The 21368-nt window shown below is 37.9% G+C and overlaps 3 protein-coding genes across 6 annotated transcripts; 1 reads left to right on the top strand and 2 right to left on the bottom strand.

Annotated features, from left to right (window-relative positions):
- Positions 1–3: 3 nt before the first annotated feature.
- pno1 (partner of NOB1 homolog) lies at positions 4–5923 on the bottom strand. Its single transcript, XM_066678516.1, has 7 exons — positions 5529–5923; positions 1072–1221; positions 895–978; positions 731–791; positions 508–625; positions 296–366; positions 4–213 (listed from the first exon to the last, which is right to left on the bottom strand). The coding sequence occupies exons 1-7, from the start codon at positions 5724–5726 to the stop codon at positions 146–148; spliced, it is 750 nt and encodes a 249-aa protein (XP_066534613.1). The 5' UTR covers positions 5727–5923; the 3' UTR covers positions 4–145.
- Positions 5920–10589, top strand: dnaaf10 (dynein axonemal assembly factor 10). Its single transcript, XM_066678515.1, has 9 exons — positions 5920–6235; positions 6969–7171; positions 8352–8452; positions 8559–8689; positions 8790–8891; positions 8978–9093; positions 9360–9494; positions 9690–9787; positions 10167–10589. Exons 2-9 carry the CDS (start codon positions 6986–6988, stop codon positions 10372–10374), a joined length of 1077 nt encoding a protein of 358 aa, XP_066534612.1. The 5' UTR covers positions 5920–6235; positions 6969–6985; the 3' UTR covers positions 10375–10589.
- A 105-nt stretch (positions 10590–10694) lies between these two features.
- On the bottom strand, positions 10695–20708 carry LOC136705195 (uncharacterized). Of its 4 annotated transcripts, XM_066678512.1 has the most exons (17): positions 20492–20708; positions 19471–19675; positions 19226–19392; positions 18428–18558; positions 17364–17530; positions 17145–17230; positions 16956–17036; positions 16753–16867; positions 15113–15288; positions 14623–14844; positions 13934–14136; positions 12894–13016; positions 12679–12816; positions 11956–12106; positions 11803–11869; positions 11293–11515; positions 10695–10834 (listed from the first exon to the last, which is right to left on the bottom strand). In XM_066678512.1, exons 3-14 carry the CDS (start codon positions 19331–19333, stop codon positions 11995–11997), a joined length of 1662 nt encoding a protein of 553 aa, XP_066534609.1. In that variant the 5' UTR covers positions 19334–19392; positions 19471–19675; positions 20492–20708; the 3' UTR covers positions 10695–10834; positions 11293–11515; positions 11803–11869; positions 11956–11994. The 4 variants fall into 4 exon arrangements, with proteins under 4 accessions (XP_066534609.1, XP_066534608.1, XP_066534610.1 ...); XM_066678511.1 differs by lacking the exon at positions 11803–11869; XM_066678513.1 differs by lacking the exon at positions 11803–11869 and having other exon boundaries at positions 12679–12813.
- Between the last annotated feature and the right edge of the window lie 660 nt (positions 20709–21368).

Here is a 21368-nt window from a genome sequence, read left to right as displayed (position 1 = left end):
AGAAAATTAAAGTGTTCTGATCACTGAACAGTTCCACTCATTAGATATTTTAGGCCAGTATTCCTGCAAGTCAATAATTGGCCCAATTTCTGTATCAGTCCTAGAGCTGTACAGCAGGTCAATGACAAGCAAATGCCAGCCAGTGTTAGAATCTCTCAGCAGCACGACTGGCAACAGCTCGAATGTTACCATACACCTTTGATGGTGGACTCCCTATTGGGATAAAAGGAAACATTAGTACAGATTCTATTATTTTACCATTCATGACACAATGATTATCTCTTATTTTACTTACCCAAGATGAGGTTGCATATAGCTGTCCTTGCCATTTTTATATTCTGAAAAGATCCCAATATATGAACTTTCCTGCAAAATGAAATGAATAAATAAGGAATGTTAGCCTATGCTTTGGAAAGCAATGCTCTTTTTTTCTGCAAAAATGTAGCAGCATTTAAGTCTTAAACTCTAGTATGACAGTTAAACCTTTTAAGAATAAAATGTACTTACGTGTCTGCAAGGACTATCCTGGTCTTCGTAACATTTTCAATTGTAAATTTTGTTTTTCCTCCTTTGCCTGCAATTCTACCAATAGCTCTAGACAGGTGATCCCCTTTGAGGGGCTTTACTGTAACAACAAATTGCATGTATTATGAGACATCATTCCATATTCCTTTATAAAAAAAAATGTATATAAAAGGCTAGTTCATGTTAACAATGGGTATAATCTGACCATCTGTGACATCGAATGTTTCCAGGAAGAGTTCATCCAGTCTGATGAGTGCAAGTGCATCCTATAGGATGATTCATAAGGTTAGTGTTCATCTCCAACAAAACATTACATAAGCAAGAGCTATATAAACTGTAACCTATAAGATACTGCATTTAAATACCCACCTCGACCTGAAATCCTAGAACAAATGCCTTTACAAAATCCGCAGCTTTCGTGAGGGCACCAATGTCTTGTGTTTCTTTGCATGTCTGTGAAAACAGAAGTGGTTAATGAACTTATCAAAAACATTCACATACATTCAGAGGTTTATCATTGTGTACATGTCAAAAATTGTTCCTTACCTTTATCTCAACATTTCTTGTTTTGAGATTAAATCTGACTTGCAGTTGGAGATTCTCTACAATGGGGGTGAAGATTTTGAGCCAGTTTTCTTTCAGAGGTGTGTATCGATGTGAAGGAACAGGTACTTTTCTCATTTCACTAGTACCACCCTGAAAACCACAAAAAAAAAAAAACATTAGATTCAACATCTAAGCAGAATGATAGCACCATAGTTTGCAAGATAACTGCACACAGCTTGTATAAGCACCACAGAAAAACATTAAGTGAAAAGGCATGCAGTGGAGCAGCTGCATATGGGCTTATAGTCACCACATAAAATGCCAAGTGTCTGTAAGAGGAGTATAAAGACCCCAAACATTGGACTGTGACGCCATAGAATGGTGTTTGATTGAGGTGATGAAACTTTGATGTCTTTTGCAATTGCAGTGGCTTTTGTGATTCAAAACTAATCATCAAACATCAGTATGTGACTTCACTTGCTGAACGTGAACTTAACCAGAATGTCCATGATTTTCCAGTATGTACAGAAATAGTTACTGGTGGTATGCTATTAATTTAATTCCCACACAACTCAAAGTGTAATGTTATTTAGCCAAGTCTTTTGTGCTGTTCTGCAGTAAAGATTTTTTGCTGGGTAACATCAGCAACAGTACATATACTGTAATATAGTAATATAATGTAATTAAATGCATCTTATTCATACTGCATTTGCAGGCTTCTTTGACCATGGGAAGTATCAACTGGAATTGTACACACCTCCACTACTAAGAAAACAATAAACGTCCACCTCCTTACTTTTAGATTAAACAGACCGCTCTTCCTAATTAATTAATTCTTTGTATTATTGTCAGACTCTCAGAAACTTATAATTCATGAATTCACTCATTTTCTGTTCACATCTTGTTCCAGGCAAATCGTGGGTCTGGACCCTACCAAGAATAATTGTGCATAAGGCTTATATAGGAAGACGCTAGTGTTCCCTAAACATCTCACATTCAGATATACCTGTAGATGCTAAGCTTCACTGGTGGTCTTTAAGCACCTCAAATTCAGACATCTCAGAAGATGCTACAGTGTAATGGTGTTAAATATCTCACAATCAGACTGTCTGTAGACACTAAAATTTATCAATGTTCCCCAAACTTCTCACTTTCAGAATACTGTTAGTGTTTATTTATTGATGTTCCCTAAATGCTGTTCCCTAATTGTCTCATGCTGGTAGACATTATCCCCCTGTCCCAATACTCACACTTGTGCCCTCATGCCACTCATATGCACATATCCGTGTGCAAAGCTTTAGGGTGTCCCAACAAGGGTGCTCACAAGCACCCCCTATATGCAATTTATGCGCCCTTCCCGCAAGTCTGCAGCAGATGACACTTTCGTGAAAGCAAATACCCAATATTCACTGCAGGCTTGTGACGTTCCTCACAGAAACCAATAACAACATGCCACAGAATAAGAAGTATAAACACTTTAAGTGTAACTAAAACCTTCAAACTTTTATAAGACTTCTGTGGTTTGAGTCACGATTTAAAAATGCTGAAGTTAATGGAAAAGCCCTCTAACTGCAGTGATGTAAACTAACATCAGGTAGTTTTGTATTATTCATATTAAAAGTGCTAATTTAATTGTAAATGCAAGTTATGTTGTATTTTATCAAACAGAAGTAACATATAATTAAGCAAAAGAACATGAGAGGGAGTTTTCTATTGCTTTTATACAACAGCTCGTGAAATTATAGTTCCTCAACATGTAGCTTGTTGCTATGCCACAGTAATGAACTCTACTGCACTGCACTCACTGCTCAGACTGGATCAGTCTCAGCTCACCACTACAGTATCACTAACCTGCCAAGTAAACTACCCAGACCCCTGATCTGCTGAATAAACTACGCTAGATAAGCTTGCTTCTGCGCTAGAGAGTCTTTATCTAGCCCAGTGAGCTCGGGTGGGCTGCAACTATCTCAAATTTCCACATGTTCCTTTTGTAGTGCACTGTAAGAAGTAACCAGCCATAATGCATTATACTTCTAATATAACATATTCATATTGAACCATGGTTGCATGACTTAATTTTAAACATTTTGTGCTCGGTTCTAAACCCAGATTTACTTGTAATGTTAGTGCACTATGTAGGGAATGGGGAATTATTTGAGATGTCCTGAATGTGCAGCAAAAAATAAATAAATAAAGCTCCTCACGAATGCTAAGGACAGTTACAGCAACTAAATCTCAGATGGGGTTTCTCTCCACTGGTATCTGTTATCTGACTTTGTTTTTCTTGTTTTTGTGTTCTTAACCTGGCTTCATCTCAAGTCATTTAATTAATGTTTTATTTTGTATTTGTGTTGAATTAAACAGTCTTTAGTGCCAGTCACTGCCATCAGTATTCATTTATTTCAAGTTAAACTTACGAGTTAAATGTGTTAATCACAGTGATTGATTGTAATTGGTATGTGATATTAGTACCAATTATAATCAGTATTAGTATTCTCAAAGTAAACTGAAGACAATTTTATTGGTCTGAAACATGAACTGAAGCTAATTAAGCAGTGAAAAGAGTGATAAAGACAGCTGAGAGTTTTTAGCAATGGAGTTCAGCGGACTGATACCGTGGTTGTGAAAAAGACGTGCCGCCATCGCAAAAAAGGCACACTTTAGAATGATTCTCAACCAATGAAAATGTGTGACTGGAACTAACTGTTGTATAGCTTATAATTTAATATTGGACACAAATACTCATAAGACATTATAATAAATTATGTTTAAGTATTTATTAAAGTTTAATAAAGTAAAGCCTAATTTGACTTTTAGCCATTGTTTTTCACGTTTAAACCATATTGATGTAAACGCCTGAAGAGGGTGAGTGTCCCATTCTGTTCCTAACGCTCCAACCCCTTGAACACTTGAACAACCCTTTTGCTCAGTCCTTGACGTCATCAAACATCATCATAGCACACACTTGGGAAGGCCCAGGAATGGAATGGGGTATGTGACTGCGCAAAAAGAACTTCTAGTTCCCACTCACGTACTGCAGCACACAATTTAAAAGGCTTCAGCTGAAACGTTGTTAGTTTCAAAGTAGTGAAATAAGGCATCTTGGTATAAAACATATCCAAGTTGAACCCAAATGATCTTTTCTACCCAGGCACCAGACCGCCCAAGTAAAGTCCATGTATGGAAACTGCTGCAAGCCCTAGTGACTCTAAACATCTGATCTACATATAATGCAGAAAAACTGAGGTACTGGCCACAGCTTTAAAGGACAATTTTAGGCCTAGTCCATACGTATACATGAATTTAAAAAAAAAAACTGTCGTTTTTCTCATTCATCTTTAAAAACCTTTCTGTCCACACAAGCAGTGATTTTAAAATACTTCTGTCCACAGGAAAATGTAAACACACACTATTAACCCTGAGTACTTTCAAGAACATGCCAAACCAGCAGGCGGCAATAAAATGTTAGCCATAAAGCCTTGCTGGCCACTCAGAGGTCTTATAAGACCAACAATGTTTTGGCTGCATACCTCATACACCTCATGTAAACAAATGAACCAATGGCACACACACTGATATCAGAGAAAGGAGATAATGACACACACATGCTACAAACCCAAAATTCTATTTTTCCTTTTAACACCAAAAAACAGAAACATTTCTTTCTAAATATCTTCACAGTGGCCACGGTTTTCCAAAATGTACTTTTTTTCAGTGACCAAAAACACTGCTTACATGTCGACAAAAGGCCAAAGTGCATAGAAATAGTTATGGTTTAAAAATGTATGTGTGGTCAAGCACACACAAATCCCCTTTTGTGTCCAGGAGACCACACTCATTTCAGTTTTCGGCATATATTCAACACGTGGATTTGAGCTACAATACAAATATTGTTCATGCCATAACTGAGGGAATGGAAACAATTATACGTAATACATGCTGTAATAGACATAAGCTTTCTGTTATCAGATAACAATATTTACATTTAACAAACTGACTTATTGGTGATGATACATTCAAGCTCTGACATTCATCCACTGATAGCGTAATTTATGATTCCACGGCTGATCTCGTAAATTATTTGATATTCAAGTTAAATCATTAGCCAAGGAAATAAACCTTTGTATTTACTTGCAAAATAACATGCATACCAAGAAATGTCCCATGCTACACACTATACACCCATTATCGTACCTACCAAAGATTTTCACTGATTACATGTATCCCCCCACTAAAATGTTTTCTACAGTTGCCACTGAATGAAGCTCAAGGGACAAAGTTCCTTCAGAAGAAAAATTCAAGATATGGGCCCTTTAACTCGATCAGCTGAGTTTCGCGCATGCGCCGAAAGACACGTGGAGAACTTGGTAAAACAAGGCATACGACAGCTAAATTAGATTGTATTGGATAATTATAACATACTGGGTTTAAAGTAACATGAGTCTGTTCTGAGTTACCGTGAGTCTGTCTCCTGATATTGGGGGGAACTGGGGTCTCTTTGGAGCCACAGGGTCCTCACAGTCCATCTCCACCTCCGCCGCGGCGCGTTTACGTTTCAGACTTTTCTTAGACTTCACTTTCTCAAAGCTGCCCGCTGCGCTTTCACTCTCCACTGAGCCGCTAACCGTTGAGCCTGGGTTATCAGCAGACTCCATGTTGTTGTTAACGGTCTAATACTGCTCCTTAAAACTAACAAAAACTGCTGGGTTTTCGAGCTGCTCTGTTTATGTTGAACACGCTGTGTCCCCCATTCTCCGATAAAAGACCCGTCCTCTTCCGGGCACTGCAGAATCAACCAGGGATGTGTTGTTCATAAAAAGAGTCGATTCGGTGGCTCGGTACTTCGGTGCCGGCTTGCATTGAACTGCTGATTATTTTGTAAAGCTAGATGTGCAATTTACACTAGCAAAAAATTATTAGTATTCTGTCACAAACTGCAAGCTTTTTGTAGACCACTACGATATTAGTGTTGTAGCCTTAGTTTGATTAATCATTTGAGATGAGCCTATGAACCGATATATCAAAGTTGGGAATTATGTCCGATTTTTGAATAACTCACTGGTGCATCTTATCTGCATTACCCATATTTTGCCTTTCTTATCAAAGTCTGGCTTATTTTTTAAAATACCAAACACGTCAGTGTGAATTTTGCTCGACTTAAGAGGTACGCTGAAATTTTACTGAAAGCTAATTAATAGAAAACATTGATTACGGGAAAAACGCTACATTAAAAGGTGATAGTTGAAGGATTTGGCTCTTTTTGTGAGCTGAACTAATTGATCTGATTCACTGACAGCATCTGTGCCCGTAAATAATATAAACTTTGGCAACAATGATAATTTAAATTTAGTAATCCATAAGCCATGGATTGATGCTACAGAGAAATTGTAAATGTGGTGCAGACCAGCCGTTCCTCAGTGTTTATTTAATATTTACTCCTACTACTGTAATGGAGCGATCAGGCAGGAGTGTGACCAGCTATCTCCGGGCCTTGTTAGCTAAGTGATGAACGAATATGTTTTTCAGGAGTCGACTCCAATTCTTAGCCGCCACTTCATTTTAACTAGTGTCCGTATAAATGAATCCTTAGTTTCCATAACAGCGCCATGGCCATGTACAGATTTTTTTCAGAGATGTTAGAAATCATACATATTTTTAAATGTGTAATTTATGCAATTACCTGTCAGTTTAACTTTAAAAATGGGCTTTGTTGACTCCAAGTGTTTCGGTTCCTAGAGTCAGTGACCAATAGTTGATCCCGACTCCCAAACGCTTTGGAATCAAAGAATCAACTCTTAGAATGTCTGCTCTTCATTGCTAACCTCGCTCTTTCAGTGTAGCCGAGTGGGTATTAGAACAGATTTTAGTAATTTTGTTTTATTGTCTTTTGTATCCAGATACCGTTTTATCCGCTATGTCCGCTTCTCTTGATAAACCACAGATTATCGCTCATATTCAGAAGAGTCTAAACTACACCGTTTTCGACACTAAGTGGGTTCCGTGCAGCGCTAAGTTCGTGTGTGTCGGTAACTTCCCCAGAGGAACCGGAGTTATTCAGATCTACGAGGTTCAGCACGGAGACATACAGCTCGTAAAAGAGGTGCAGTGTATTTATTGGGTTATATTTATAATGCCGTTTCTGTCTCAGGATTTTATTGTTAAACGTGAAGTACTCTGATGATTTTAGAAAAGTCCTGGTGCATTGTCGTCATGGCAACAGAGAGTAACACTGAGTCTAACATCTGCTTGGTTTTTCGTTTCTTTCCTTGTGGAAAACAATATAAGTCTTGTAATAAACGTAAAATTATCAAAATAAGTCAACATTTTTCTGATGTTAGCCATTGCTACAGTTACTTTCAATTTTATCAGCACCACTTACCATAGACCTAGCTCAGTGCACTTTGTAGTTTTACAGTTACAGTTTAGTATTGCCATTCATTCCTTTACCCTGTTTCTCAATGGTCAAGACTCCCAAGGGACCAGACCACAGCGTGTAAATTAACTGCAGTGACTATGTGATGGTGTGTCATTGTGTTATGCTGGTACCAGCGGATCAGGTACAGCACGGCTCTTGGAGTTTTGAAACACTTCGGTATAACTTCTGCACTGAAAATAATCCACCAACAAAAATGTCCAACATCATCCTGTGTCCACTGATTAAGGATTAGAGGATGACCAACAAAACTGCAGCAACAGATGAGCTGCCATCTCTGATTTTGCATCTACAAAGTGGACCAACAAGGAAAGTGTGTCTAAAGATTGGAGTGAGTGGGCACAGGATTTAGAAATTGCAGCAGCACTGCTATGTCTGATTCTCTCATACCAGCTCAATGCACACAACACATACTACCACAGCACCACCACATCTGTGTCACTGCAGTGCTAAGATGTATCCACCAACCAAACAACTTCACTGTTCTGGTCCTAGGGAGTTCATGAAAAATTGAAAGTTGGCTGGTCAGTATGTTCACTAAATACTTATTACATTTAAAGAGAGGTTGTTTATTATTGAGTGGTAGTAACAGTTAAGTTATATACAGTGCATTGAGGCTATATACAGTGCATTATATAGGGTATTCACACCCTGGAATAAAAATGGATTATTTGAGGGTTTGTATCATTTCATTTACAGAACATGCCTACAACTTTTAACATTTGATTTTCTTTTTATTGTGAAGCAAAAGAACAAATAGGGCAAAATAACAGAAAACTTCTGTGTGCATAACTTAGATCCACCAATTTCTATAATTCAAAAATGTGTACTAATTTTTGCACTTCAGATAGAGAAACCCAAGCCAATAAAATGTGGAACATTCGGAGCGACATCTCTCCAACAGAGGCATTTGGCCACAGGCGATTTTGATGGTAACCTTCATGTGTGGTATGATTAAATTCTGTTAATTTATCCTCTGGTCTTATTACTTTAACCATCCAGTTTTCCAGGACTGCCAATAACACACTAACTGCACTATGAAATGTTACTTTAGGAACCTAGAAGCACCAGAGGTCCCAGTGTACTCTGTTAAAGCACATAAGGAAATAGTAAACAGCATTGATGGAGTTGGAGGGTTAGGTATTGGAGATGGAGCTCCAGAAATTGTTACAGGAAGCAGAGATGGTAAGATATTGACTCTCAAAACTAGACATGGTCAAGTTTGATGTCATATGTTAGAGATGTTTGTAGCCAAATATATGTATTTTTGGACTTATTTATATAGGTACCGTTAAGGTGTGGGACACAAGGCAAAAGGACACACCCGTGGCAAACATGGAGCCAGTTGAGGGAGAAACAAAGAGAGACTGCTGGACAGTTGCCTTTGGTGTGTATTCATAAAATATGCAATTAATGAAGAAAAAAATGCAAGAAATTAAAAAATAAGAGTTATTGTTTTTGTTGTTTTATCAGGGCATGCATTCAATGACCAGGACCGCTGTGTATGTGCTGGATACGACAATGGAGACATCAAACTCTTTGACCTCCGAAATATGGCTCTAAAATGGGAGAAAAACATTAAAAACGGTGTAAGGTTTCTATGACTAAATTACCTCTTAGGATGTTCATTTCTTGCTCATGTATTTAAGTGAATGTGTCATAAAGCACATGAATAAAATATATACACAGAGTCTTTCCTTGTAAAATAGCACAGTCAACACTAAGCTTTTTGATTATTGTCATATAAAAATATTGTTAAAATTTGATAACAAGTATGTTAAAAAACGACTCTAACTACTACGGTCTCGAAATTGTCAATCAAAAAATATTGTTTCTCTCTTGTTGTCTTTGATAGGTATGCAGCATTGAATTTGACAGGAAGGATATCAATATGAACAAATTAGTGGCAACATCTTTAGAAGGCAAATTTCACGTTTTTGACATGAGAACCCAGCACCCAGCCAAAGGCTTTGCATCTGTTTCTGAAAAGGTATTTGACTGATATAAATGTTGTATGTGCCAGTAGGACTCTCATATACCACAAAGTATAGATATAGGATACTGATAAACTGACTATTCATTTACTGATTTATTTTACAATTATTGGTCAAGAAGTTAAAGTTCAGCATGTTTATTATATTACTCACCTGTACACCCTTTTTACCCTCTGTATGCCCCATTTTAGGCCCATAAGTCTACAATATGGCAAGTGAGGCATTTGCCACAAAACCGAGACATATTCATGACAACAGGTGGTGCAGGCAACTTGCACTTATGGAAATAGTAAGTCTTTTAATACTGAAAGTATTAGAATGTGGACACGCTTTATAAAATATGTTACACAATATGAACAATGTTGTAGCTAGTTGAAACAAGGAAACTAATTTAATGCTAGAATTAATGACAGAATTGGCCACACTGCTAACAATGTCTTGTTAATGGCATGGCAACCAATACATCCTAACATTTTGGAGTAAATGTCATTTGAAATGAAAATTCATTCTGTGTGTAGGTATCCTGACCAATATCAACCTGCTTACATTAATTTCTCTTTAGATTGAGAAGTGTCTATATCAAAATCGAAAGCTTGTTCAACCTAGAAACAGTGGATAGGTAAATTTGTAACTGCTTTGTATTGATGCTGTATATTGAATTGTTGCAGTGAGTATCCCGCCAAGAGGAGTGAAAAGGATGGAGATGGATTAGACAGAGGAGTGGCTGGGACACTTAACCTCTTGCAGAATGTCACTGTGTCCACTCAACCCATCGCCAGTCTAGACTGGAGTCCAGACAAGCAGGGACTGTGCGTGTGCTCTTCTTTTGACCAGTCTGTGCGAGTTCTGATTGTGACCAAGCTGAACAGAGTCTGACCAAACAGCCTGTGACTCCAAACCTTGTACATATTTCTTCTCTAAGTGTTTTCCACGCAAATGTGAACCTACTTATGCTGATGTACTTGGGTAGAACAGGAGATTGATGTTTTTGTTGGATTGTTTTGGAAATATTAAATGACATTTACATCATACCAGAGGCACGTGTTACACAGTGTACTACAAAAACAATGACCATTTTTAAATGTTTTTAATTTCTGCCACTTTGTCACAGGCATACAGACTTAAACCGAATTAAAACGGTGTAAACAAGAATAATGCAGTAAAATGTAAATATGAAAAGAATGTCACCAATGTGTTCATATCCAGCATTTAAATTTGAAAAAATCTTGAAGGTCCTCATCATCCACTGATTTTTCATGAATTCCTGCATAAACAGCCTTCAGCTGAGTGGTCAAGAACTTCCCATCCAGTACGTCAAGGTACTTTTCAAGGCTACCTTTAAAAGAAAGAGATGGATGCAGTTAGAATAGCAAGTTACAAGACAGGGTCAAAGTTAAAAAGCAAGTGTTATTTTTGAGTGGTCTAATTGCAAAAATTGTCCTAACAGGCATTATATGTCCAAATGTTGGTAGATACCCCTTCTATTTAGTGAATACAACTACTGCAGGTTGCATCCAATGTAGACATATGCTCGGTGCACACCGACTGGCAATCCCCACAGTTTAGTTAGTTTGAACTGTATTGCTATTGAACAGAGGGTAGGATCTCAGGCTGAAACAGAAACAGAGCTCCACACCGGACTGGGCACTTCTCAGAATATACTGCTTCAGCAGAGACACCAACCCATAATTTCAGAAGAAGTGCATGTAGGTTGGCATAAAAAGCCAAGTAAAGACCAATAACAGATTTTGCCTTTGGAACCGAGTATTAAGTATAATGTACAGAGATACTTACTGAGTCCCATAACCTTCCCATAGGCGATCAGGTTAGGCACCAACTGTGGATGGTCATACAGCTCTAGCTTCATAAGGATGCGGACAATCTCTCCTGTTATGAAGGCATCATCAAACATCTGTTGATTCACAGGCTTTAATGGGAACCTGCTGTAAACTTCCACAGCAGCTAGAGGGTCACTATTTAACAGTATGTTCGCCAGCTCAACATATGCATCGTGGACCTGGAATACACCATGTTTTTATGTTTTAATCAATTGATCTCTTTACCACCAAAAAATATTCAAAGAGCCAAGCCATGTTTGGTGTCCAGATTGTAGTTGACAGTAATGGAAGTCTGTATTTCACCAATTAGCATTTTACCAAATAAAATATTTTCTCATGTGTTCGCTGACTACTTAAGATATTCTGTATTGAAGGGGAAATAACTATTACAAAAGGCTGCAACTTTCATTAATTTATTCATTTTCTATAACCACTTCATCCTGTTCAGAGTCATGGTGGGTCCTACCTGGAATCATTGGGCACAAGGCAGGAACACACCATGTGCAGAGTGCCAGGGGAAGCTGAATTTCGGCCTACATCATAAAATGTGTCGGTTTATTTATACATAAATTCTACCCTCCGTTCCTTTTCAAGAAAATGATCTGTGACCCTGTCGTACCAACAAGCCGTCTTTTCCAGGGACTTGACTAGTGTCCTCTCAATGGCCAGCAGAGTTAGGCTGCTTAAACGGCCTTGGCCCATGTGAAGTGTGTCCGCCTGTGAGTGCTTTGTGACGGTGGAGGGGCTCAGCAGCACCCGCTGGACAGAAACTGTGATAGAAGTCAGAAAGAGTGAAAGAAGTCAGTCTCCAAACACAAGCAGCTACAAAAAACTCACCAGAAACAGAAGATCGATTTGTCACTAGCTGTTTTCAACAAAGAAAATGCCGCTAAGAGGATTCAGAAATCTCCGGTTCAACTCAGAACAGAAAGAAAATTTAATGCTGATTCGCTCATTTCGCTGTCAATCAAAAAGGGATTCAGCCTCAGACAGATCATCCAATCATCATACAGAAGCTGAGCGTCCGGGCCAGCCCACTGCCCCATAGACTCCCAGAGACGCTGAGCGTCCAATGGGCGGGACAAAGCCCAGCATTTATCCAATCACTCGTCTCGTTTCCCTGCACTTCGCTGCTTTGCTATTGAACACTGTGGACGCACTGTTTAAAGCACTGTGAATCTGCGGGAATGATTGAGAGGAAAGCCACGTCTTTACCAGTGATATGAAGCTGATTCTGAACAAAAGTTGAGCGCGCTGTAGTGCATATTTATTCAATGACATGTACACACAACAGTATATATTTGATCACTTTACTTACAACATTACTGTCAACATTACTTACGTGTGATAGACCAGCAGCGGACTCATCATCTGCCCTGAGATAGTATGTTTGGACATTATTGCTCCCAAACTGAGACAACCTCTGAGAAACTGGACATTCACAATGGACACTGCATATCCAAAATCCTGTTTCTGTCTGCTGTGGAGGAACATTAGGTAGATATCAAATACCACTTTTACTGCGTTACAAATTATTAAAATGATTAACTTGCTTACAGGTCATGGTCAGGTGAAGTGAAGAACTGGCCCATAACATATTCCAGGCCTTGGTGAAGGAACAAAATGGCCTCTTGTACTGAAACTCCATCTTGCTGTATGATAGCTAATCCTGTGTAGAACCTGCCATGATAAAGGTATGCTATAAAGTTTATATGATTTATGCCTACAGTTTAGCCAGACTTTGTAGAGACACCACATTATTGTTGTGATTTGTTACAAATTTTGTGTAGCAACAAATGGCCCATAATCAGTAATGTATACCTAGTATATGTCCAAACATTATATATTTTTACATTTTTGTAGTCATGTTTATCCATATTTATTCTGAAATCAAGGAGCTTAACACACGTTGCTACTATTATGAAGGCTTTACATTAGATGATTTAATCACCTTCAAGAACAATAGCATTAATTTGAGCACTCACTACACAAGAGAATGTAGTTCCACTGCTTCACAGTCACATGCTATTGACTTTTAAACTCTCTAGTTCTATGCTTGTAACTGGGCATGGTGAATCCAAAGGCATGGTGACTCCACAGTCCCCTTCTATTGACATTCTATTGCCAATTGCATTCTACGGAATTTACTTTTTTCACATCTGAGACTTAACATACAGATTTACAGACACTTCAAATATTTATTTCAATTTCTTGAATTATTTGTTAAAACAAATTAAAAGCTGCCCCTCCTCCCACAGGACTTCACTTGCAACATCCATATGACACACTTTATACACACAATCCTTGGCTCATTTAGACACAAAATGAATGAAAAAAGTTCCTAGTAATAGTCTTATCATACTTAATGTTAATTAAAAGGCATTTGAAGCAATTTTTTTAAATGCCTTCTCAAATTCTTGAATCAATTCATCTGCTGTGACTGATAAACACCAAAGCAAAGTCTGCTTCCATTACATAAAAAACAATCAAAAACTGCAGCAGTTTGTCCTGCAAACAGCGCCCCCAAACTACAGACCACTAAAATGGCCTCATGGATACTGTTGGAAATCAAATATAACTCCAAAATCAAGTCTGACCTAACTGCTGGCTGTGAGGGTGTAAGGGCCAGAGCATTGTAGAAATGCTGCAGTGCATCTCTGCTCTTCCCCTGTAGGAGCAGCAGACGGCCCACCTGCAGGTTCATCTCCCAATTCTCTGGGCTCAAAGACCAGGCATCCAGGTACTTCAAAAAAGCTTTGTTCAGCCAGCTCTCTTCATCACACCCTCCAGCCTTGCTCTCCTACAACAATTTTTATAGTCACATGGCTTACATTTTAATAAAGTCAATATGGTCAACACTGTACATTCAAAACAGCAACTGTGGTAACAGTGCTTTCATCACTGTAACAGCACATTCAACACTGCAACTACAGTAACCTTATAGTCGACACTAACTTGTAACAGCACATTCAGCACTGTGACTGCTGTAACATAGTCAGCACTTCAACTAATATTGCAATAAATTTGATAATGTAGCTGTTGTAAAAATACAGTCAACACTGTAGCTCTTGTAATTGTACCCTCATCTCAATAGCGTCAACACAGTCAACACTTTACAGACTGTAAATGCTGTAATAATTATATACTAAATATATAGACTCTGCAGTGTAAACAACATCTATTGTTCCATTAACTCTATTCTTATTTTCTTATATTGTGTATAACATTTATATTCAGCTAAACTAACATACATTTCTTTATACTACAAGTGGCATTGGCAAGATACCTTTCCAGCTTTTTTGGACAACCATATGAAAAGAGTCTGGACATAATCAGCCTTTCCAGACTGATGCTGATCTTTTAGCTGGCGGTACTCTAGGTCAAGGGCTTTCAGCTGGTTCTCTATTGTGGGTGTTCCCAGGAAACCATGAAGCTTGCAGATTGCCAAAACCTCCTCCTGCCTCCCTGTTGTATGGGCTTCGCTAAGATCGTGGTTATATCCTTCAACCTAGGAAACAATCAGTTACCAAGTATGAACATGCCCTTGTTTGGTCTCCCATGCAAGCCTTATAAAAGTGGATAAAATTATTTTTTTTGCAAGCTTGTATAATTAAAATACTTTTGAACAGAACACCATGAGTAGTTTTATAGGTAATATATAATACCTGTAGCATTACAGGTAATATATATACCTGTTTATAAGGTACTCTGAGTGATTGAGTGTCTCTCTCCCAAATAAAATTTCAGATATCTAGATTAAAAAGTGTAGTTCATACCTTCTTTTTTAGACCATACATTTCTGTAGCATAATAATATTCCTCTAGAGTATCTCCAAGCAGAAAATGAAGTTTAGAATCCCTGGGTCTTAATTTGATAGCAGTAGCATAGTGGATGGCTGCTTGTTCCAAACAATCCAGAGGTGACTCTCCTGCCTCATACTGCACCATATCACCTAAAACGTTAGAAAGAGCATGGAAAAAGGTACACTGATGCACTGACCAAAATCTTTATAGAATTTGAGGCCTCTAAAATGGGTCTGTATTTCATTGCTGCCCAAGAAAAAAAATGTGTCTCATGTATCTCCATTTACTACAGTGTTTGAAGACAGCAGCTGTCCTTCTCAATGTAAATAATCAATGATAAATTAACCAATAGAAATGCTCCAAAATTCCACTGAAAGTTAAGATGTTTTTTTTTTCTTTTATATGTGAAGGTATGTGAAAAAATAATTTTGGGAGTATGACCATGCCCAAACTCCTCCCTTCAGCTATACACTGTGAACTCACATCATTGCCTTGTCCCAAAACTCGCTGCAATCTCCACCCCTCTTTTCTTGTATTCATCTATCCAACAGGGGTGTTTGGCTTCATACGCATTCCAAAGCCACCCTGAACTCCTCCCCAAAATATCTGAGTTACCCTCTTTGTTTCAGGCTTTATGGACGTGGTCTGTACTAGCGAAAGTTACGATTTTGGAGATTCATCATTTTCTTTGCAAAGCAATCATTTTTAATTTATAACATAGGCAGAATACTCATGTAATACTTATTTATATATTGTTCTCTGAAGTTACTTCTTTAAACAATAAAAACAGCTCATGATATCTTATAAACGAGAGAATTAAGGTAACTTTTTTCATGTAGTTCCTTGGTGGTTTATTGATTACCAATAAATGTCATTCTGTATGATTCTGTTCAATGCGAATATATGTTTATTCTTCAGTTTCAGTATATGCTTTTTATATTCAGTACATTATTCAGTCCAGCATATTTTTAAAATGGATTAACCCAAAGAAACCTGACTCTACTTATGTGTTAATTGCCGGGTTTAGCTGGAATATTTTAGAAGATATGCTTCCCTAATGGGAAGGTACTGATTATTTATTTATTGATTGATTGATTGAGAGGGCGGCACAGTGGCACAGCAGGTAGTGTCGCAGTCACACAGCTCCAGGGGCTTGGAGGTTGTGGGTTTGATTCCTGCTCCGGGTGACTGTTTGTGAGGAGTTGGTGTGTTCTCCCCGTGTCCGTGTAGGTTATTTAAACATAACCTACATCTATTTTCCTAAGTGGAAAATTAAATTTGCGCTTTCTCTTAACTGATTTCTTGTTAGTTATGTTCCTTAACTTAAGGTCTTAAAGAGTATCCTTCTTCAGTGACCAACTGTAGAGCACTGATGACAGAACATACTTTTGATAGGTGGGGGCCACTTAATTCTGCTACCAATAAAAATGCATACAATATTTACTTGAAATTTGACACTAATGCTCATTTTTGTTTCAAAGTTCTCATTTACTGCTATCACATTTGTATCCAAATTTGTTTTTGTTTCTAAAACACTGCTCTAAAGAATTGTTTTGTACCATTATTTTTAAGAGTTTGCCCTTTAGCCCTTGAGACTTTGAAAAGTATCACACCTGATTTGGGAAGCCTTTCTCTGTAAAGCTTTAGCTGGTTCTGAGCATGACTGCACAAGTCATCTACATTGCCCTCGCCAAATGCTGTCTGCAGTCTTTTCTCCCAGTTTCGAACCTAAAAATAATCATTGCAAAGTTGCATGCTCAACATATTGAAAAGTCCCGAAAATGTGTCATTATATTTATAAAACTGTGGTTCCCACCTGAGCAGTGTGCTTTGCTTCAATTTCCCATCCACTTGAGGATGTGGAATGTTCATTGTACCAGTTTGTCTCAGTGACCTCCTATATACAGATGAAAAAATATACAAAATTAAATACGTAACACAATTTTAAAAAGTCAGTTATATTAAGCAAACCATACTTTAAACCTCCTTAATGGTTAATACTGGCCTTAGCATCTAGTTTGACTGGTGGTTTGTAAGGACAATTTTTTGCATGTGCCCCAATCTCTGCAAGTTTCAGCTCCTTTTCACAGCCTGAAGAAACAATTGATTAATTGTCGTGAGCAAATTAATCATTCACTGGAATTCTATTAGATTCACTGAGCAAAGTTCATATGCATTTTACAGTTAGGCTGAGGCTTAGTTTCTTTTGCAATGATATTCATACCACGATAAGCAAAGAAACATTTGACGGATGCGTTGGACATTTTCTTGTCAAGCTCAGTCTCTGGAACTTTCCAACAGTCCCCCAGTGGACACCCTGTAAACGGATGAACTTTTGACCTCCGAGTCAGCATGTCAATATACGGAGCTGAGAAGATGGCCTTTGGCTCGCTGCACAAAACACATCAAATTTTTTGAATGTTATAAAAATCATTATGAAATCTTAAGTTTAATGAGCTGAGTCAATTTCAAAATTGATGTATTCTTCTGACACATTTTACACATAACAGAGGACAGGTTAAACTATGTATAAAAGTAATACTTTTTAAATGTAACTGTGCTGTTAAGTGGAATAATCTTTAATCGTGTTGTTTTGCAACTTGATAAAACTTTACTGTAATTATTGTAAACAAATGATTAATAATATTCATTATATAACAGTAAGTGGTGACCAAGTAATCTGGTTGGACAAAAGACATTCCCTGCATGCTGGTACAGAGTATAACAGCACTAGAACTTCTAATTCTACATTTATCAACTTGCTAAACACAAGCAAGTTTTAAAGAGGTGCTCTACAGTATCAGAAGCTACACTGGGCGTATTGAGGTTTAAATATTTATGAAGATACATTTGCATGATACAAAATGCTAACATAGACCTAGTAAAATCGCAAGCTAGTGCGCAGTATAATACTTGTGTTGCTTGGTACCAGTCCAGTCCAAGTTTGCAGAAGCTATTATCTTGGCAGAGCTAATTAATTAGGTAAACAAATATTAATCTGCTGTCACTTGTTACTGTAAATAAAATTGTGCTTGCAAAAAAATGGAATAAAAGCAACTTCACACCCAGCTGTTACAATGAATATTAGCACAGGTGTGATTCAGTCATAGGCATGAAGGCTGTAGGTCAAGAACAGTAGATAACCAGTATAACAGCTGTAAGAGAAAAGCTGTAGCTCTTCTCTTGTGGTATTGCTTAAGCATCCTCTAGTGGCTTATTGCTTAAAATTTCTTCTCAAATTAACACAATTACACAGCAATTGTTCAGTTCCATCATGAGTTTTCCTACCTTTTGTTTATCGACACAGGCCTGTAGAGAGCACTTAAAGAGACAGGGCATTCAAACTCCATTTGGTCTTTTACATCACAGAAGTTGACAGCTAAAGGAATCTGTTCCCGAGTAATAACTATTTTATACATCTGAAAAATGAAAAGCATTCATTAGCAACCAAAAAATACTGGTATTTTACTGTGTAGTTAAAAAGAATGTAGAATGAGGTTGTTTCTCAATATATATTCTTGTTTGTTTATTGTTTTTATTATGCTTGAAAATCTTCTACTGCCTAAATTGCAGGTAAAGTACCCAAATGTATCTGCCCCTGAGGAATTCATTAGTTTTAGACCTTTCAATAAAAATGAATAGAAATCCCTTCATTCATTGCAAGGCAGAAGCCACTGGACAGAGTCTAGCATCTAGATCTGCTGTAAAATAATGATTAAAGAAATCATCAATCCAGACGTTAGTTTGTTCTGTCATTTTGTAACAACGACAGCTCATGTGTTCACCTTTGCAAGCAAGCACCGTTGCAGTAGCATTTTTAATACAAGCCATGTTTTTTTTTTTTTTTTATGATTATGCATTTCAAAACACAGAAATGAGTAGGAAAGTGCACTATTTAACTTCACTTATTGCTGTAAACTGAGTTGAGTGTGTCCTATATCTCTTTTCAAGCTTCTGACACTCTGAACACTTACACTGCTGTTGTTTTTTGATGTCTCAAAAGTGTGCATTTCAAAGAAGATCTTAAGGCTTAAAGAAACATTTGATACAGAATCTGTACAAGAAAAGTGGAGTTGATATACTTACTTGTGAGTTGGTGCCATCTGGTGATGAAACTGTGACAGTGATGTGTGTGTCTCCGGTGTTTAAACACACAGAGCCTAAGGAGCAGGCCTCTGTCACTAACACCTGCATGTTATGGTCAGGAACTTCAGCTTTTACAGTGACCACTTGACAGTCAAAACCCACAAAGCCTAAACAGACAAATCAATTCAGGTTTTCAGACATATTACTGTGAGCTTTATAAAATACCAACTACAGGAAAATCTTACAGGAGTAGTCATAAATGTCTGCAGCGAACAGAGGGTGAAGTTGATGTCCCTCTGCGGCCAGATTGCTCAATTTGGCATCTTTGGCTGAAATCCTGGTCAGCTCCACTCTGTATGTCTTAGTGGTGCCATCCTCTGAAACCACCTCAATATCTATTTGGTTTAATCCTTCTTCCAGGTTTACTGTCCTTGACCCATCACCACGTATCTCAAACAAACACAAAAAGGCAATTTAGATACAATCACGTGTACATTTTGGACACCCCAAGTCAGTTTTGGTCATATTTAGGAGAATGTAACGAGTCACTTCTGAAGAAAAGAGAGTCCTGGGTAGCTTATCTCCTGGCTGGCAACTAATCAGTACTTGGAAGGATTTAAATTGAACCCACACTCAAGAGATGGGAGACTAGAACTTTAGACTCCTGCTCCTGTATCAGAGACCGAGACCAGAGCAGATAAGCGTTTAAATAATCTGACATTCCAAGGCCCACAGCCTGTAAGTGAACCAGAAGTAATTCCACTTGAAAAACCTGTGGGGCGGGGCTGAGTTTGAACAGACCAATGAGAAACTCATAAACCATTCACCTTAAGGCAAGTTTAAGATATTTCTGTAGGCAGACATGTGGTATTTTTGATTGGTGGACTGTTCACTGAGGTGTATAAAAAACTCCAGCAGCATAGCTGTGTCTGATTCATTCATACCAGTGTAACACACACTAACACAGTATTATGTCAGTGACACTGCAATGTTGAGAATGATCTACCACTCAAATTGATTTGAAGGTCAGGTTCAAATGGAACTAATAAAATTGTCCGATAAAAAAGTAAATGGAGTCCAGTCACTATGGATCTAGAGTGCACCTCTATGGTAAATGGAGCTGGCAAATTAGATAAAGAGTGCAAATCAATGAACTCACGTTGTTTGATACTCTTCGCCTACAACTTTTATATTCATGTTAGGATAACGTACGTCCGTGTTTCAAAATAAGGTGGATTTGTGTAAAATAATCATCAGTAAACTTACTATTCTGTACGTGGCTCCACAGTCGCTGGTGAGCAGGTCGAGATTCACTTCACTGATATGACTGGGAACAGTCGCTGTATAGTGTTATCTCCGGCTTAAACTGAGGACATATTAGAGCTCCTCTGACGGAGAGTTTTTGTAAATCACAGTTATCCATTGTGCAGTAGTCTTGAGTTTTAAATCAGGCTTTATTTTTATATAGATAGTATTTTCGTACAGAGACTCGGAACATACAGCTTTCGTGTTAATCGCGACTGGGTAACCATGGGAACAGCACTACAGCATTAACCCATTAACGTTCATCTGAGTCTCTGTGTGGAAGGCCGTTTTATTCAGTTTTGCAAAACATCAACGGAATATTTTGAAGAAAAGCATACCAAAATGAGTCAGCATTTGGCTCACACCAACCCCTCCTAACGTTCATGACCCTAATTTGGAAAGTTTGGGTGCAATTCCACAAACAATTATACGTTCCGGTACCAGAAATATTAATTCATAGCTGGAACCAACAATAGTAGGACATCTGGCACAGAACATGAGTAGCACAGAGCCTCAAATAAATTGTTATCCGTCATTTTCAGCTTGGTATATTGTCTTCAGTTTCATGCTATAGTAAAATCCAGCAAACTGGTTTGTGTATTTTTTCGTTATGAATTGGAAAAATGGAAAATTACGTTATCTAATTTCGGATTTAGAAAGAAAATCACAAGGAAATAAACAGGATCAAAACCTGCTTGTTTGTTTTCATGGGGCTATGGTCATTGTGAACTGAGAAACCTTGGCCACTTTTCTCCACTGTTCACAAGCTGAGAAATTTTGTTCAACAGACAAAGCATCATTTAATGTGTTCATATACCACTATGATTGGAATCCGCTG

This window comes from Hoplias malabaricus, chromosome 8 (genome assembly GCF_029633855.1).
Source record: "Hoplias malabaricus isolate fHopMal1 chromosome 8, fHopMal1.hap1, whole genome shotgun sequence".
NCBI lineage: Eukaryota > Metazoa > Chordata > Actinopteri > Characiformes > Erythrinidae > Hoplias > Hoplias malabaricus.
Note: the sequence above shows the minus strand (reverse complement) of the source record. Positions and strands in the feature narration are given on the sequence as shown.

Bases quoted from the DNA above. Each gene is read 5' to 3' on its own strand.
- pno1 (XM_066678516.1), bottom strand. From the start codon at position 5,726: ATGGAGTCTGCTGATAACCCAGGCTCAACGGTTAGCGGCTCAGTGGAG. The intron at 979-1,071 runs GTAAGGAACAAT...CTGTTTTCACAG, and splicing joins CAAGAAATGTTGAGATAAAG to ACATGCAAAGAAACACAAGA. The intron at 367-507 runs GTAAGTACATTT...TTCATTTTGCAG, and splicing joins AGGATAGTCCTTGCAGACAC to GAAAGTTCATATATTGGGAT.
- LOC136705195 (XM_066678512.1), bottom strand. From the start codon at position 19,333: ATGCAGGTGTTAGTGACAGAGGCCTGCTCCTTAGGCTCTGTGTGTTTA. The intron at 17,037-17,144 runs GCCAGTATTAAC...ATCTGTATATAG, and splicing joins CAGTCAAACTAGATGCTAAG to GAGGTCACTGAGACAAACTG. The intron at 15,289-16,752 runs GTGTGATACTTT...CTAACGTTTTAG, and splicing joins AGAAAGGCTTCCCAAATCAG to GTGATATGGTGCAGTATGAG.
- dnaaf10 (XM_066678515.1), top strand. From the start codon at position 6,986: ATGTCCGCTTCTCTTGATAAACCACAGATTATCGCTCATATTCAGAAG. The intron at 7,172-8,351 runs GTGCAGTGTATT...TTTGCACTTCAG, and splicing joins ACATACAGCTCGTAAAAGAG to ATAGAGAAACCCAAGCCAAT. The intron at 9,788-10,166 runs GTAAGTCTTTTA...GAATTGTTGCAG, and splicing joins AACTTGCACTTATGGAAATA to TGAGTATCCCGCCAAGAGGA.